General features: G+C 29.9%; 2 protein-coding genes across 2 annotated transcripts in view; one reads left to right on the top strand and one right to left on the bottom strand.

Moving 5' to 3' along the window:
- LOC136968173 (uncharacterized) overlaps nt 1-16913 on the top strand; it is a 206447-nt gene that overhangs the window by 93521 nt on the left and 96013 nt on the right. The gene's annotated exons all lie outside the window — the stretch shown is intronic.
- The window catches only part of LOC136968162 (mitochondrial glutathione transporter SLC25A40-like), a 54199-nt gene continuing 43696 nt past the window's right edge, over nt 6411-16913 (bottom strand). Inside the window, exons 7-10 of the mRNA XM_067262125.1 lie at nt 16703-16800; nt 14765-14846; nt 8593-8676; nt 6411-7133 (exon numbers count right to left, since the gene is read on the bottom strand). Of these exons, the coding sequence (XP_067118226.1) occupies nt 7015-7133; nt 8593-8676; nt 14765-14846; nt 16703-16800 (383 nt within the window). The 3' untranslated portion in view covers nt 6411-7014. The remainder of the gene's footprint in view (nt 7134-8592; nt 8677-14764; nt 14847-16702; nt 16801-16913) is intronic.

Below are 16913 nucleotides of genomic sequence, written 5' to 3'. Positions count from 1 at the left end.
TTCCAAAAAGATAAACTTGAATTTGCTTATATTTTAAATATTCTGTTTTATTCTATGCATTTTTCTTTCAGATCATTAAACGGAAACAATCTAGAATTGCTGAAAGAAAATGTAGGTTGTTGCTTACGTGTACTGAACTGCCAAATTGGATGAAAAATCACCGATTAGGCTACTTTTGATGGTGTTTCAGAGATGTTACCAATTTGGCTAATTTTAGTTTATGGTTTATAAAAATCTTTATACAGTTGCCATCTTATAGGTCAAGTCTTTTTAATCATTATTGACAGTATGTATACCACATATATTTGAAGTTTCGATGCTTTTATCTATAACTATTAATGTACTGTATTTTACTAATACTATTAATATTAACAAACATTTTTTGTTGCAAACTTTTAAGGTGTGTTTCAAATTTATACGGACACGAAAAAATTAAAGTGAAACACAAATTTGCTGCATTAAGTGACAGATGTTTTATTAAAAATAATATGGATTTACATGTTTCTACACTGCAAAAGAAGAATTTTAATCAAACATTAACATTTTGTCACTGAAAATAATGTTTATGAAACTCTTATACAAAAAAACCGTTACATATTTATCCGGACAGGCACTCATTTTATGACTTAAACAGAATATTGTTTAGTTTCAAGCATTGAAATATGCAAATTAGCTTACATATCTAATTGTAATACAAATTCTTTATGTTGTTCAACGTTCTAAAATGGGTAGAACAAAGAATTTATCTGATTATGAAAAAGGGAAGATTGATGCCTATAAATCACAAGGCAAGTCAATAAGAGAAATTGCAGCATATATAAATCGTCCAAAATCAACTGTTGGTGATTATTTATCAAAAAGACGTGGCAAGGATGTACCAAAATTCGAGACAGGTCCAAAACCCAAGCTTACTCCTCGAGATTGTAGACAAATCACCAAGGTTTGCTCCACAAAACAAACATCAGTAAGAAAAATAAAAAAAGAATTAGACTTTCCTTGTAGCAGCACAATAGTGTGGAGAGTTTTAAATACATCTCCAATGTTAAAATTCAGAAAAAAAGCCGTAATGCCACCAATTTCATTAAAGCACAAAAGTGACAGACTTGATTGGGCACAAAAACACATGACATGATCCGAAGAATGGACTGAAGTTTTGTTCAGTGATGAAAAAAAATTCAACTTAGATGGTCCAGACGGTTGGAAGTATTATTGGCACGATTTAAGAACCGAAAAACAAATTTTTTCAAAACGCCAAATGGGTGGGGGATCAATAATGGTGTGGGGTGCGTTTGGATTCAACGGAACCACAGATTTAGCATTTATAACTCAAAGAATGAATTCAAAGAAGTATTAAGGCATGCTTGAAGATCATTTATTAGAAGCTGGACCAAATATTTGTGGACCAAATTGGATCTTTCAACAAGACAATGCCCCTGTGCATGCCTCTAAATCAACAAAAATGTGGTTTAAACGTAAAAATATTAATCTGATGACATGGCCTGCTAGAAGCCCTGACCTGAATCTGATGGAAAATCTTTGGGGGATGATGGTTAGTACAGTTTATGCCAATGGAAAGCAGTTTTCCACAATTCATGATTTGAAGGCAGCAATTTCAGATGCTTGGGATAAACTTAAGATTGAATTCCTTCAGAATCTAATTGAAACAATGCCTAATCGAGTATTTAATGTAATTAAGTTAAATGGTGGTTACATTGGCCATTAAATTGTAAGAAAACTTTGCAATTTGAAACCTGTCCGGATAAATATGTAACAGTTTTTTGTATAAGAGTTTCATAAACATTATTTTCAGTGACAAAATGTTAATGTTTGATTAAAATTCTTCTTTTGCAGTATAGAAACTTGTAAATCCATATTATTTTTAATAAAACATTTGTCACTTAATGCAGCAAATTTGTGTTTCACTTTAATTTTTTCGTGTCCGTATAAATTTGAAACACACCTTAAAACATTACTACCAATAATATAGCTAATATTAAGTACAGTACACTACTAATCTTTACCATTTTAAACCTACAATGGTTGTGTCTGTGCTGAATACGTACGGACTTTTGTCATTCTTCCTTAAACAATACAGTATAACAACTATTTACATTGCGTTAAGTATTATAAGTAATCTACAGATGATTTAAAGTATGCGTGCGTAGATTAAATACTAATACTATTCCATTTTATATAAGACACTCGAACATTCACGGGATATCCGTGGATACTGAAGGATCACTGTATACTAAATAAAAGAGCAGTAGTATTTGTATCAAACTTCTTGAAGAAATTAAGAATTCCACACTTGTTTTGTGGACTTTTCTTTGTTCCTTTGTAACGTTTCAATTATGATACAAATACAGTGATTCAAAAGTTAAGTTTTTAAATCAAATTACCAATTAAAATACGTAAGAAAGGCTAATCCTATCTTGAATAATGTCAGCAACAATGAATGTAACAAAACCAACACAAAACATATGTAAACAACAAATAAACAAGCAAATAATAAGTATCCATTAATTAAATATGTCTCACGCAAGCGCTAGAGTAAGTGTATTTTAAGTCTTTCCCTTTGCAATGGCGTAACTTTTCCTGGCATTTTTAAAATTACTTTTGGGCACGGCAATAATAACACTTCTTTTTTCTTCATTGAAGCAAATACTAACTGTTAGCATAATTGGATCTAAATTCACAAACTAATCCTATTGTGTTTGATTTTGGTTACGACACATGGGCAATCTTCCAAGAGGGATATCTCCCGGGACATCTTTTATGAAAAACTAGTCCTATTTAGGTGTTACAAACGGGAAGAAAACCCAGAAAACTCCACGTGGCCAACCCGTTGATGAGGCACAAAACCATGACCAATTAACAGTGTTTATTCGTTTAACCCACTTCAACCACTGCTAACCCGATTAAAATACAGCTTATTATTCCTAGCTCAAGGATACACTGTGGGATGTTCTCTCTTGGCGCCAAAAAGAAAAAACTTATCAATTTATTTTATATCCAATAACAAAATAATCGAGCGTTTTAAGCGAATAAAAATGCAATATCAAACACTATTCAAACATAAGTTACTTATTATTATTGTGGTGCACCGTTAGGACCCGTAAGATTATCATTTATCAATTAGAAAAACCCATGTTGGAGCCGTAATTCTGATAAATTTTGCAATTTTTATGTCAGGAGTGACATTTTTGTGAAATGGCAAAAAATAACTCTCCGTCCTGTGGGCACTAAGAGAATCTATTTTAACAAACCCATTATGGGTTCGGCCAGGCCCACAATGGGGCGCCGGGCGGTGAGGGTCAGGGCCCAACATATCTGGGGACCACTCCCGAAAAACTCCTGTGGATTTATCGACCCGTCCGGATTCGAACCCGGGTCCCCCAGAGCGGTAGGCTGCCACCTTGACCGCTCGGCCAATACAATTAGACTAGGAAATAATACTCTCAAAGGAAATTTTCTCAACTGTACGTCAGGACGTTTGAAGTATTATGAACACATTGCTGAAAATTATGGCCTGTCCGAATATATAAAAGCAGAGCAGTTTCAAAAATAATCATTTATATATATATATATATACAAACCATTTATCAATTTTATTCGATAGTCTGATATTTATGGAAAAAATGTATATTTCTTCTAAAATCCTAAAAAAATGTTTATTCCTTCTAAAATCCCTCCGAACATATATTTCCAACCCCCGAAAACGTTCCTCTAGTTTATTAAAACGTCAAATAAGATATTATTTTTCTTAAATTTTCAAATTGCTTTAAATATTTCCCTTTAAAAAGTATTCCCAGTGAAGCTGGTTTAATTTTTTTAAAAGAATTTGAGCCTAACATGGTGAATAGATAAAATTCCTGTATTAAATCAAGATTTTAAATTATAATTTTATTTCCGAACGTAAGTTTCTTACATTAACCGAGAATTTTTCAAATACTTACTTTTAGAAAATTGCCATTATCGATTATTCTAATTTTGACAAAAATCGGTTATATAACTCATACGGTTATTTTTTGACAATGTTAAAATCGAAATAACTTAGAAGATCGAAATAACTTTTATGCAAATCTCTTTTGTTTTATTTTATGTATAATTTTTTAAAATAATAACTAATTTCAATTATTACCCACACAAGATAAAATCGCACACTTCATCTAGAAATCAATATACCAACAAAATCTTTTTGCAATACAAAAACACGTTTCAATTTACATATTATAACGAGGTGGCATTTGTCATCCGACAAATCGTCTATTCCCTGTTTTATTTGACTCTGTCTTGTAGATAATTAGGCCTTTTTTCAGGCTCGGGATTAGGGTGGTGAGAAACCTGGCTCGACGTATCTGAGTAAACCGTCCATGAAAAATTCCAGGGATGCTCACCCGTGTCTGCCAGTGATTGGTTTTTGCCTTGGTCGCCTTGGATAATTTTAAAATTTAGAAAGCTTAAGTTCGTAATAGTCCGGTATAATAAATCCGTACCCTTATGAATTTATTTTACCAATAATCAATAAGGTATTGTAATAACTGAGTCTAAATTTATAATTATATTTAAGATTATCAGTTCACTCGTCACTGTTTATCATTCGCCACCAACAGCAGCATTACGGGTATAGAGGTCGTCGAGTCGACACTTGTTCCGTACTGGCAAGTGTGTTCAAACGTGAAATCGACATTGTTCGAAATACTAGCCTTCCGGCTTCCGGCTCTATCGCACGCACCAAGGTGTCGTCGAATCGATGGTCACTAGGTGTGAACAGTGATTAATTTCTGCTGACTCCACGTAACGCTCCATCTGTTTGTACCCTACATTCTGAATGATTAAAAATTTTTAAAGCATGACAATTCATTCTTTTAATTTAACAGGCATTCTATTCCAAGTTATTTTATCCATTAAAAAAAATCAGTAATAATGGTTTTATGCAGTGTTCCCCAAAGTGTAGTACGCTTAACTCGTGCGTACCAATTTTTGGCTATGCACCACTGACTCATTTTAAATTTAAAACGTCACGTCAACATCCTTTGATACAGTACGTTACCGGGGACCAATGAAGCAGTCTTGAAAGTTGGCAAAAAGTTTGACCTCGAAATTATTACTTAAGTGAGCAACACCATCTTCCGCCCGATAAACCGAACGTGTATAGACGCCCAACTCCTCTGCTCTTTTAATTTTTGCTGTTTAACAATGAATATTTATTATATACTTCATAATTGTTTTTGTTCATATTTGCTCTTTATTTTATACATATATATTCTTTTCACGAAACATGTAAAATCGGCTTGCGTCCTATGTGTTTACCGTATATACCACTCACAATGTAGGTGTTGTTGGTAGATGTAAATATATATACCTGCACATTAAACGAGATAATACTCATTCAATGCATTTCCTTTCGGAAATGAGTGCCAACATGTCCATAACACGAAAAAATCTCAATGTTATAAGACGTTCTGGCATAAAAACAAAAATTGATCTCCGAAAGTTTTCAAAATGAACAGAATTCCAATAAAATAATCTAAAACATTTGAAGAAATTACCTGCTTATGCACCAAACTAAGTAGAAATTCTGTAATCATTCTGTGAACAGATACTTGAGAAAAGTTTTGATAACAGGAAATTCACTGCCACAGGAAAATATGAGAAAATTGATATTAAACACGTTAACTCAAAATTCTAATTTGAAGTCGGGATTTTTTTTACCCTTAAACTTTTACTTAATGGGTTTACTTCAAAAAAAAAAAAAAAAAAAAACAATTAGTATATTATATATACATAGGTTTACTCAATTTGATTTTTTACTTTCCCAACTATTATAGAGGAAAAGTATGGCTATCTAGCAAAAAGTGACCAACTGAGATTTTTACATTTTTGCTCAGGACACCTTGAAACGTCGAAAAATGCAAAAAAAAAATTCGGGGGTAATTTTCGTATGTACGGATGTTAGTGTGGGGGGGGCACGATTTTGTTCATCCTGTATGAAGCTTAACTCCAGAGCTTTTTATTGAAAAATTCTGAAATTTTGGAAGGAGGTTTGTTTGTTAGAGACATTGATAGTTAAATTAAATGTTGGTGATTAAAGGTCGAGAAAGTGGGGATATAATGGGGGTCGTATCTCAAGTAGGGTCGGACTTTATGACGATTTTACTGGTTATTGGCATTTACAGTTTTTTATAAAACCCACAAAATGAAGCTTTTTGCCATTTTACAATTGTTAAAAATATAAAATTTTGTAATAAAAGATGATACCAGATGACGCTGCTAAATGTTGCCAAATTGAGCAACTTGTTGCTGGTTTTTTTACAATGATTATCTTCTTTAGCAATTTTAATAATTGCAGCTCAAACAAAAAATCATTCTACACAAAGAAATGTTTAAAAACAATCTAGTCGATTAAATTGTTTTTAAATATGTTTATTTAATCATTCAGCATTCTTCAAAACGTTTTGAAAAATAAGCATAATACAGAATACATTGTAAAAAATAATGATTATTATTTACATATGAAAGTTCAAAGACTGGTTATTTGAAAACAAAATATTTTAAATGTAATCTGAAGGAAAATATATATATTGCAATACATTTTTAAATTCCTAAATCACCTCCTAATAAACTTAATATTGGAAAGTTCTGATAGTATATTACCATTGTTATACTATACATTAAATCTATCTAGGAAGGTCTAAATACATATAAAAGATTGTACTGTATGATATCATGTTTTGCATTTATATTTGCCATTTCATAAATATGTACAGTCATATCACTTAAAATACATGACAATGTATTTTCAGACAAAAAATTAACGTTAAAAAAATTGTTACAACCACTATGAATATATGTTTATGTTATCATATGTTTATATTATAAGGACATACGATAACAAACAATTATAAGCAAAAGTGATATTGCATATGTTAGATTATGTTTACCTTATAACTTTAAATAACTGACTTTCATAAATTATTATTAATAAATTCTAATCACAGATAAACGGTAATTTCAAAAATCGTTATTTGTTTTGCTGGAATTAAACTGGCGAAAAAAATGTTTCCCAAATTCATAAGTACTTATCATAATTGCACATGCAGGAGCTACTTTCACCACACGGGGAACTATGCCTGAAATATAAAAAAACAATCATCAAATTCATCTTCTCTAAACAAAACATTTTATATATAATAATGACAAGCATATGTTTCATATATATCATCATTATTATTATACTACAGTGGATCAAATAAAAACTAGACTAGTACTTCATAACATAACAGCTGAAAGATAGATATAGAATGCCATGACAGAAAAATTTGTCTAGCATTGCAATCGAATGTGTTGCATTATCTGGCCACCACTGTGAAATTGTACATTCTAAAATGATGATGGCACTGAAATAGACACACACCAAAGAGGAAATGCACTCTGTTGCACAGAAGGTACAAAACCAGCAGAAATCTTCTAAAGGATGTCAGTAATATATGAAACTGTGCAAATATATTCACCAATGCAGTGCAAAGTATTGCTAAAGTACTATAGTTGGACATGCACATTGTATGTAGACACTACCAACCAATTCAAATGTCAATGAGCTTTTATGAGAAAATGGTCATTTTGACACAGCAACTGATGTCTGTAATTTGCAACAAAAGACATGATCTACTAATAGCTAGAAAATCCTCACACAACAAGCCCAGAATATTGTGGATGTGTTCTTCCATATTCACAATATTCTCTTGACCTTGACTCCTACTGACTTCACATCTGGAATTCAGATGAAAACTTTAAGGGTGACAATTCATGTCTAACAAAGACAAGCAATGAGTGATGCATCATTGGCTGCAATGGTAGTCAAAAGTTTCTTACAGGAATCTAAGATTTAGTATCATGCTGAAGAAATTCCATATAACACAATGGAAATTATATTAAAGTTAATGCCCATGCATGTTTCATTTGTAAATTCTTATTGATGCAGTCTGTGTTTTCATTTAATCCAATGTAGTACAATATTATTAAACATTATTATTTATAAGATGTTAAAAATAAGACCAATTTGAACTTTGTGAAATTTAATTATAATTTCCACACTAGCATATTTCTTGTTCCTCTACAAAAGAATTGTAAATAGTAAAAGAATTACTATAATTACTGGAAAAAATTGAGTTATGACCATGAGAGGTAATAATACTTTTCCCTCCCAGTAACTGTAGCAATTCTTTTACTATCTATACTATTTCAATTTCTTTGTTACTTACAGCAATTGATACCAAAACTCTAATAGATTACACCTCTAATCCATGTCTGAATTAAAAGGTATCAGAAAATTAATGGTCAGTCTATATGTAAATTATAATTTCAGAATGGATTACAATTGTAATTTGTATTTGCATATACTGTATAATACATATGCATTACTGGAAGATTAAAGTACATTTTTTTCTGTTCTTATTCAAATTACATCAATTCTTTTCCTAGGTTATAAACTAAAACATTTAATAAGTGTTTTTTTTTTTTGGCTAATTTGATTATATAGTAAAGTTTCATAAAATACATTTTGGATCACACTTTAATAATAAAACTTACCAGTAAATAATGCTCTAAATCCTCTTTTTTGATATAGATTTACTAAACGTTGATAAGTTGAACTCTTTGTTAGTTCAGATTTTGCTGAAATAAAATTTAAGAAGTTTTTAATTACAATTTTATCTCAGATAAAATTAGTCTAGCACTATAAGTGGATTCAATTCTACTATCTAATTTCTGTGCTACAAATTAAGCAAACTCAATTACAAAGGATATTTTATTATACAATTCATTTTTACTACATTGTTTAATCCTACAATTTCTCAATGCAAACTTTATTAAACATTATAATCACTATTCATGGGCTACAATAATACTAATTAAAAAAACAAATACGAACCAGAGATAGGAGTTTAAGCTTTCATCTAATAATACTAAAATTAAAATAAATTAAATAACAAAAAATTCTAAAGATGTTTTAAACTCTATTATTATTATTATTGAAATGTTGATCTAACCATCTATCACTAGTGCAAATTTATTTAATCAGTATTTATGTAGTCCAAAAATAGCCAGTAATTATGCTTACACTATATAATTTGAGCTTACAAGGAAAGATTTGATGTGGTACTTAGGAATTTCAATAATACTATTTGTGTGGTTAAGCCTTATTAAACAAAGGAAGAAAGCATATTTCTCAGACATTTTCAAGAAAATCAAACTTACAAACCCCGAATGATTCATGAGTTCGCTTTGGGGAAATTTTCATTAAAGACCATGTGGTTCAACAGCAACATGTTTATCTCTCAGTTGCAAGATTGCTAGTTTATCTTGACAAGTAAATTTTTTATTAAAAAAATACAGTGGGTAATTGGTTAACAAACACTTTCGGGAAAGATTTTTCTGTTCAGACAATAAACACCTCACAGAACAAACACAAGAAGAAGCGACGTAAAATAATGAATACCAATTGGTCTTCCCTTGTCTTCAGGCAACAATTTGAAACTTTTCGGAGCACGGGAGACATTGACTCAATGCTCAACCCGGTATATACTGATTGAATAGTATTCCTCCAAACTTTAAAATTCTTCTTTGTAATTCCAGCCTTTTATTTTTCTGACAGAAACAATTCTTTTGTAGTATTCGTGAGACTATTGGATGGGCACTCATTAAGTTTTGCATTGGCTTTTATTTTCAAAAGGTGAGAGTATAATAGCAGAAGTAGAGAGTGGGCAGAAGATGTCTGACATTGCTGGGCAGTATGGCTTGAAGAGGTCTACAGTAAGCCACAGTTCAATCTTATCTAAGAAAGATACAGTATAATCAAGAAGACTCGAACAGATTAAGAAGTAACAAAAATCACATCTGAGAAATAAAGAACATCGAAGAGCTTATAATGGAACCTGAAATGGATCTGACAACAGATGAACGCCAAGAACTCTTGAATGAAGATCGCCAAGAAACTCGGCGAGATATGTTTTTGTTATAATAAATGCAGGATGTGACAATGGAGTAAAGTGAAAACTGAACTGCTTAGTTTGAACACAAAGTTTAATCTAAACTGCATATATTACACATACCTAAAAACCAGGGGAGATAAGGTATGAAGTACAAGAATGTAGTTATAAAAACAATACTCATTGAATGTAGTTATATAAACAAAAGTCTAGACATCATCTGGAATGTCCCTAGGAGAGTGTCATGATATTCTCACCAACAGTTTTCTTCTGAAAAAGAGAATTAATGCCGATATCTGCTATTAAACATATTTTGAACAAGTGGAAGGATGTCAGAACAATGGTCTTAGAATGGCATCCAAACCAGGTTGAGATTAATAGGGTTGGGGATCTCCACAATTAAATTGCTATTAATTATGTCTGAAAAATCCTGAAGAAGAGAGAAAAGCCATTGACATTAGACAGATTCTTTAATCCCCACAAATGGAAAAAATATGACTAATAAAAATGCAAGACTGTGTATATATGTATTTTTATTATTACATATAAATAAATGTAGTAAGAAAGTGTATATTTTTTTTATTTTTTGGGATATCCAGAATGAATTAATCAAATTCCCATAAAAACCTATTGTAAATCGATAATCAGTTAATGAACAAAGTCTTGCAATGAATCATGTTCATTAACTGATCACCCACTGTACTTTTTATTTTGTCTTTGCATACCAGAAATTGGTTCTAGGTTGTTATTATTTCATGGCAATTAACTAATATACATACTGTATTTCATTTTTATGTAGTAAAGTTCAAATCGTGCCATCCAATTTCCAGTCCATCAAAAAAAAAAAAACACCTTACGACTCGTTGAACTCAGTTTAAGTCCATTTATTTGACAACTACTTACAATATAATAAACAGCAATATCTCTTTCTTGTTTCTAACACAGTCGTAGTCCAGGCTTGTTTTTTTTTCTGATTCAAACAGTCACATTGCCTTATATCTAATTTTTAGATCCATTGGCCAACCAATCAGGAGCTGAGCTGAGCTTAGCTTTCTATTGAGTCCGCCTCGGCATACCTGTCTCAACTTGTCCAGGATAACTCGCCAACTGATCCTTTCCAGAAAACGTGCTCCAATGAGTGAAAACTTACTTGGCTTGTCACTACATGATAGGCCTCCTTGGCATATATCATTTAATACCAAAATACAATTGTATATTCAGTTTTGGTGTTCTGGCATTTTCATTTTCGAGTATAAATTGTTTTTCTTCTTTTTTCTTTTTGTTCATTTTAAATTGTTTATTTATTCTTTTCTTAAGTTCTGCATAGATGACGTCTTTCGGGTCTATAGATAATTTTTCGAATTTTCCGTTGTTAACTATTTCTAATAGTTTTGATTGGGTCCACTGCTTATATACTATAATGATTTGTTTTGATTTATCTGCTTTTATAATTTCTATATCGTTTTCGTTTAGAAAGGTTTTTAATTTCTCAACTCTATCTTTGTATGTGATGTACGACTTTTCAGTAATTCTTTTCCGTCTTTTTACATCTCTTACATATTTTTTTAACTTATTACTAATTTCCATTTTTATCTCATTTACTTCTTTTTCTGATGATTTTATATTGTTGCATATATGGTCTAAGTTTGGTATAATGTCGAACGTATTCCATTGGTTTGGACTGTTGAAGTTTAGGCCACCCTGTAGTGTGTCCATAAGATTACTTGGAATCTTTGGTCCAAACCAATGAAATACATTAGACATTATACCAAACTTAGACCATATATGCAACAATATAAAATCATCAGAAAAAGAAGTAAATGAGATAAAAATGGAAATTAGTAATAAGTTAAAAAAATATGTAAGAGATGTAAAAAGACGGAAAAGAATTACTGAAAAGTCGTACATCACATACAAAGATAGAGTTGAGAAATTAAAAACCTTTCTAAACGAAAACGATATAGAAATTATAAAAGCAGATAAATCAAAACAAATCATTATAGTATATAAGCAGTGGACCCAATCAAAACTATTAGAAAAAGTTAACAACGGAAAATTCGAAAAATTATCTATAGACCCGAAAGACGTCATCTATGCAGAACTTAAGAAAAGAATAAATAAACAATTTAAAATGAACAAAAAGAAAAAAGAAGAAAAGCAATTTATACTCGAAAATGAAAATGCCAGAACACCAAAACTGGACCGAAATACAATTTTCAAAAACGTATGGATAAAAATCCATAACGTTTTTGAACATTTTTAAAACCAGCCTTTTGATGCCAACGTTCTTAGCTTTCGCTGCCTCTTCGTCTCCCACTTCCTTTTGAATACCTTCATATAACAGTGGTGACATGTTTAACAAATGAGGAAGAAACCAGAATTAACTTGCCACAACTAAGTGATCAATGGCTGATGCTTATTGGTTAACATCCAAGTTGATTCTTTCCACAGACAGACTATTTAGCTAGAATGTATGTTGTTGATAGAGATCTTCAATTCATATTGCTAGATGCTTTTCCATTACATCATTCCTCAGTCATGTTAGTTTCACTTCAGAATGGCATTAGCCTAGTTTTAGCTTTGGCTTCCAAATTCAAGACTTTCTTAACAATTGTGTAAACTGTAGTCTCAGGAATGTTAAAGGCACAAAAAATATAAATTAAACGTTCTCCATTCTTCTTTCAATTAATTGTGTATTTTAATGATTAGACCATATGAAGCACATTTCCTTTTAAGAACTCCATCATCAGTTTTGCTAAGCTTTGTTGACTTAATTACAATAAGAAAATGAAACAAAAAAACCAGCCAGAACCAAAGTTGAAATGATACACACATGTGCAAAAGTGAATTTTATGTACGGTGATATGTATCAATGCACATGTAAATCACATGGCAAGGAATTTACCATCTGCCAGGAAAACCATATTAAGTGTGAGGAATTTTTAGGTGTTCTGCAATTTTTTGACCATATAACTATGGGGAGTCAGATAATGAATACTCATTGAACAAGGACTTCCAGTACGTACTGAACATATGATTACATTCACTAAGATATAAAAAGAGGCTTTAAAAAGTATATTCCATACAAATCTTTTATATTAATAATTTTCAATCTAAAATGGCCTTGGCTATCCATTTTATCTGAGTTTTCAGTTAATTGAGGTAGCACTGGTACACATGGCCTTGCATAAATCAAGGTTCTATAATAGTTCTTTGTCTTAGTGCATATTTATGATAAATGTTCATGGTGTAACTTATTTATTGTCCAGACTTTGTTATTGTTTCATTTTTGTGTCTTCTTATTATTAAAACTAATTAATCATTCTTTTGCTTCAATTCAACTGTATATATTAATTTTCTTTAGCAATGAATAAGATACTTCAAACAATAGATACTTACTTTCGTGTATTCACTGGAGATTATGTTAAATTGTATGATAATATTGTAAACAAACACCAGATACATGAATTCTGTGAAAACATAATTGCCAAAAAATTCCCAATCAGTTTATAGGCAGGAAGACATATTATAGGAAGAATCTTATGGGATACAAATTTCAGAGTACTGTCAAACCTGTTTTTATGCAAGGGATAGGGACCGCATTAAAAAAAATGCATAAAAAAAATTCGCACGAAACTTCACGAGGGGCTATAAAAAATAGTTTTCGCAACACAATTAAAAAAATATTTTTTTTTATGCAGTGAATAGGGACCGCATAAAAAAAGTCTCACATAGAAAATAACTCAAAACCGTACGAAATAGAATTTATTGACAACAGATATCAGCACTTGAGTGCATCGTCTGATCTATCGTCTGTTTTACATATTTTTGTCCAGGTGGTGTTTTGTTGACTTAAAAAGTAAATAATTTCATTTTTCACATATTCATGCAATAATATTACTATAATAAGTGCATTTATGCTATAATAAGTTTATTTAGCTATAATAAGTCAACCTGAGACATGACGAATCGCACGAGACTAGTCGCCAACTATACCGCACAAATAAAAAATCGCACAAAAAAAACCGCACAAATTAAAAATTCACATTAAAAAAATCGCACGAATAAAAATCGCAGATAAAAAGAGTGCATAAAAACAGGTTTGACTGTATATGGTTTTTATTATTTCTAAAAAGAATAAAAACCATATACACTATAATTACCTGGTGTGTATAAGATCCCCATCATAGATTAAACAGTCAACCAAAGTTTGGAGCATGCTGGTGACACTGCACTCTCTCTTAGGGCCCAAGTTAGGGAACATGAGTATACAATTAGAAGCAAGCTACCCTCCACGGTTTGAGCAACTTATGCCATAGATGAATCAGTCATTAAATAAAGCCTACCTCTAGTATCAAATTACTTAGAATTTAATTGTTAATAGTAGTGGTAAAGTAGCCCAATTTATTACAGCAATCGTTTGGCTTATTATTAAAAAAACATTAGGCTTTGAGATGTTTATATATGTAACTGTATTCTTGTTTTCTGGTGAAACTTTATTGCATTGGAATGGTACATTTTAATAGTATAGATAACAATTTATACAGTATACATTTTTAGTTAACTACTTATGAGTAAATGATATGAGTTGTATAAATTACTTTTACAAAAAATTCAATTTATAATATTCAGTCCCTTCAACATTGATTTATAAGTTACTATTACTATTAAACATATTGCTAATATTAAATCATCATATTTAAATTATTAATAATAATTCATTTTTCTTAGCATTAATCATAAAATTTATAACAGTCAATTAAAACATTTTGTACCTTGCTGTGTCTCAAGCTCTCCCAATTCTATTTGACGATGAGTCTTTATTACATCAAATGGCAGTGTTAAAACAGCAGCAATCTGAAAATATTTTAAATTAGTACATATTCATTTATTCTAAAATATTAAATTCAACCAAATAATTATAATTCAATAATTTTAAGAAATCAAAATACTGGAAATAATATTTGTAGATATTTTCTATATGAAATTCACATTTAAACTATATTTGTTGTTTCTTTTTCTCATTAAGTTATATATCCATCATAAAACACAATTTTTGTTTTTCAGCAATAAAACTTTTAAAAATATTCTGTTCATTTTAAAAGTTAAGATTTTAAAATGAACAAAGATATCCAAAATAAACATTTATTAGTATAAATGCTTATTTAAATAACTACAACACACATTAAAATTTGTAAATAGGTAATTGACTAATGGTTAATTCTTATATGTATATGTTTTTGAATTTACTACCATCATCAAAAACTGGAGATTCTGCTTTTTGTCAGTGTTATTACAGGAAATTTTATATCTAAAATCTTTAAACAATTATTTTATCAAATATAATCAAAGTTTATACTAACAAATCTGTTGGTATATAATATGTAAAATTCTACATTTAAAATAAAATTTATTTCCTTTTTATAATGTAATTATTAAACTTTGAAGAGATTTTTTTTGCTAAAAAAAGATATTTAAACAAACAGAAAAAAGAGCTCATAAATTTGACATGCTCTAAGACAGCATTTTTCAATTACCAGTCTGTGGAGATTCTTGACAGGTCTGTGGAGATTCTTGACAGGTCTGTGGAAAATTTTTACTGTTCTGCATTAAAAAATTAAGTGCAGCAAGATAAAAATTTATCAAAATTAAATACTGTATAATCATTGAGCAACACTTACAATCTTTAATAGTTTTGAAAAATATTTCCCATATAAAAACAACCACATGTGAAAGGAATTTGTGGATAACAAACCCTTTCATAATATATGACAGTAGTAAATTCAATTTAAGTAACAGAGAATATGAGTCCATCCTTGAGATTTGTTCAGATATTATATTAAAAACTATGTTTTCAACAATGTATATAGATAAATTTTGGATCAAAACGAAAATGAATATCCATCTCTATACGAGAAAGCGATGAAAATGTTAGTCCCCTTCGCAACATATTTATGTCAAGTGGGATTTTCAACTATAACGGTAATAAAAAATAAATTTAGAAATCGACTTTCAATTATTTCACCGCTCAGACTCAGCTTGACTAATTTACAAACCACAATTGAAAAGTTAATTGAAGAAGAGCAGCAACAATCTTCTCATTAGCAATGTATACCAAATAAACAAAAATTTTAAATTTATAATTTTTAGTAATCATAGATTGATATTTTTTGTTATGTATCTATATGCAATAAATTTGTGATTTTTTAATAACTTTTTACGATTTTTTTATTGTAATTTTTGTCAAGGGTTTGTTATTTATTAGTAATTATAATTAAAAATAACAATAAAAATTATACTTTTAGTTTAATATATCCACAAAAACATACACCCTCACTTTGATGACCACTGATATATATAATTATTCATATTATCATTAGTTTCTATTTTCTTTGATGAAGCAAAGAAATTATTTAGAGAATTAATAATGAAAAAACCTAATCACAAACATTTTTCAAATGTTTTCAAGGTTTCATCCTCATTTCCTCAAACAGGTTACAAAATTTGTAAATATAATTATTCTAAGAATAAAAAAACAGAAAAACGAAAAACTAATTCTAAGAACAGAATTACATTGCTGTATCATAATTTATGATAAAGTGATAAACATTTAAATTTACTAGAAATATAAAAAACATTGAAATAAAATAAAAAACTTTCATTTTAAAGCAGAAAATAGTAATTACTAATAAAAAAGTACATATAATACATACTGCGCCAGAACTGGCTCCTGCTGCAAAACTGAACCAAAATGTTGGTTGTTCTTGTTGAAATTTCTGTTTTAATGTTTCATATGAAGCCCAATATATAGCTGCAGGATAAAATTTAATTTAGCATTAACTATAACAATATATTATAATTCTAACTATATAAAAATGAAAAGCAAAGCATTATAAAAAACATTTTTGATGTATAATCCAAATT

This window comes from Centruroides vittatus, unplaced genomic scaffold (genome assembly GCF_030686945.1).
Source record: "Centruroides vittatus isolate TY-2023 unplaced genomic scaffold, ASM3068694v2 contig_1408, whole genome shotgun sequence".
Taxonomy (NCBI): Eukaryota; Metazoa; Arthropoda; class Arachnida; order Scorpiones; family Buthidae; genus Centruroides; species Centruroides vittatus.
Note: the sequence above shows the minus strand (reverse complement) of the source record. Positions and strands in the feature narration are given on the sequence as shown.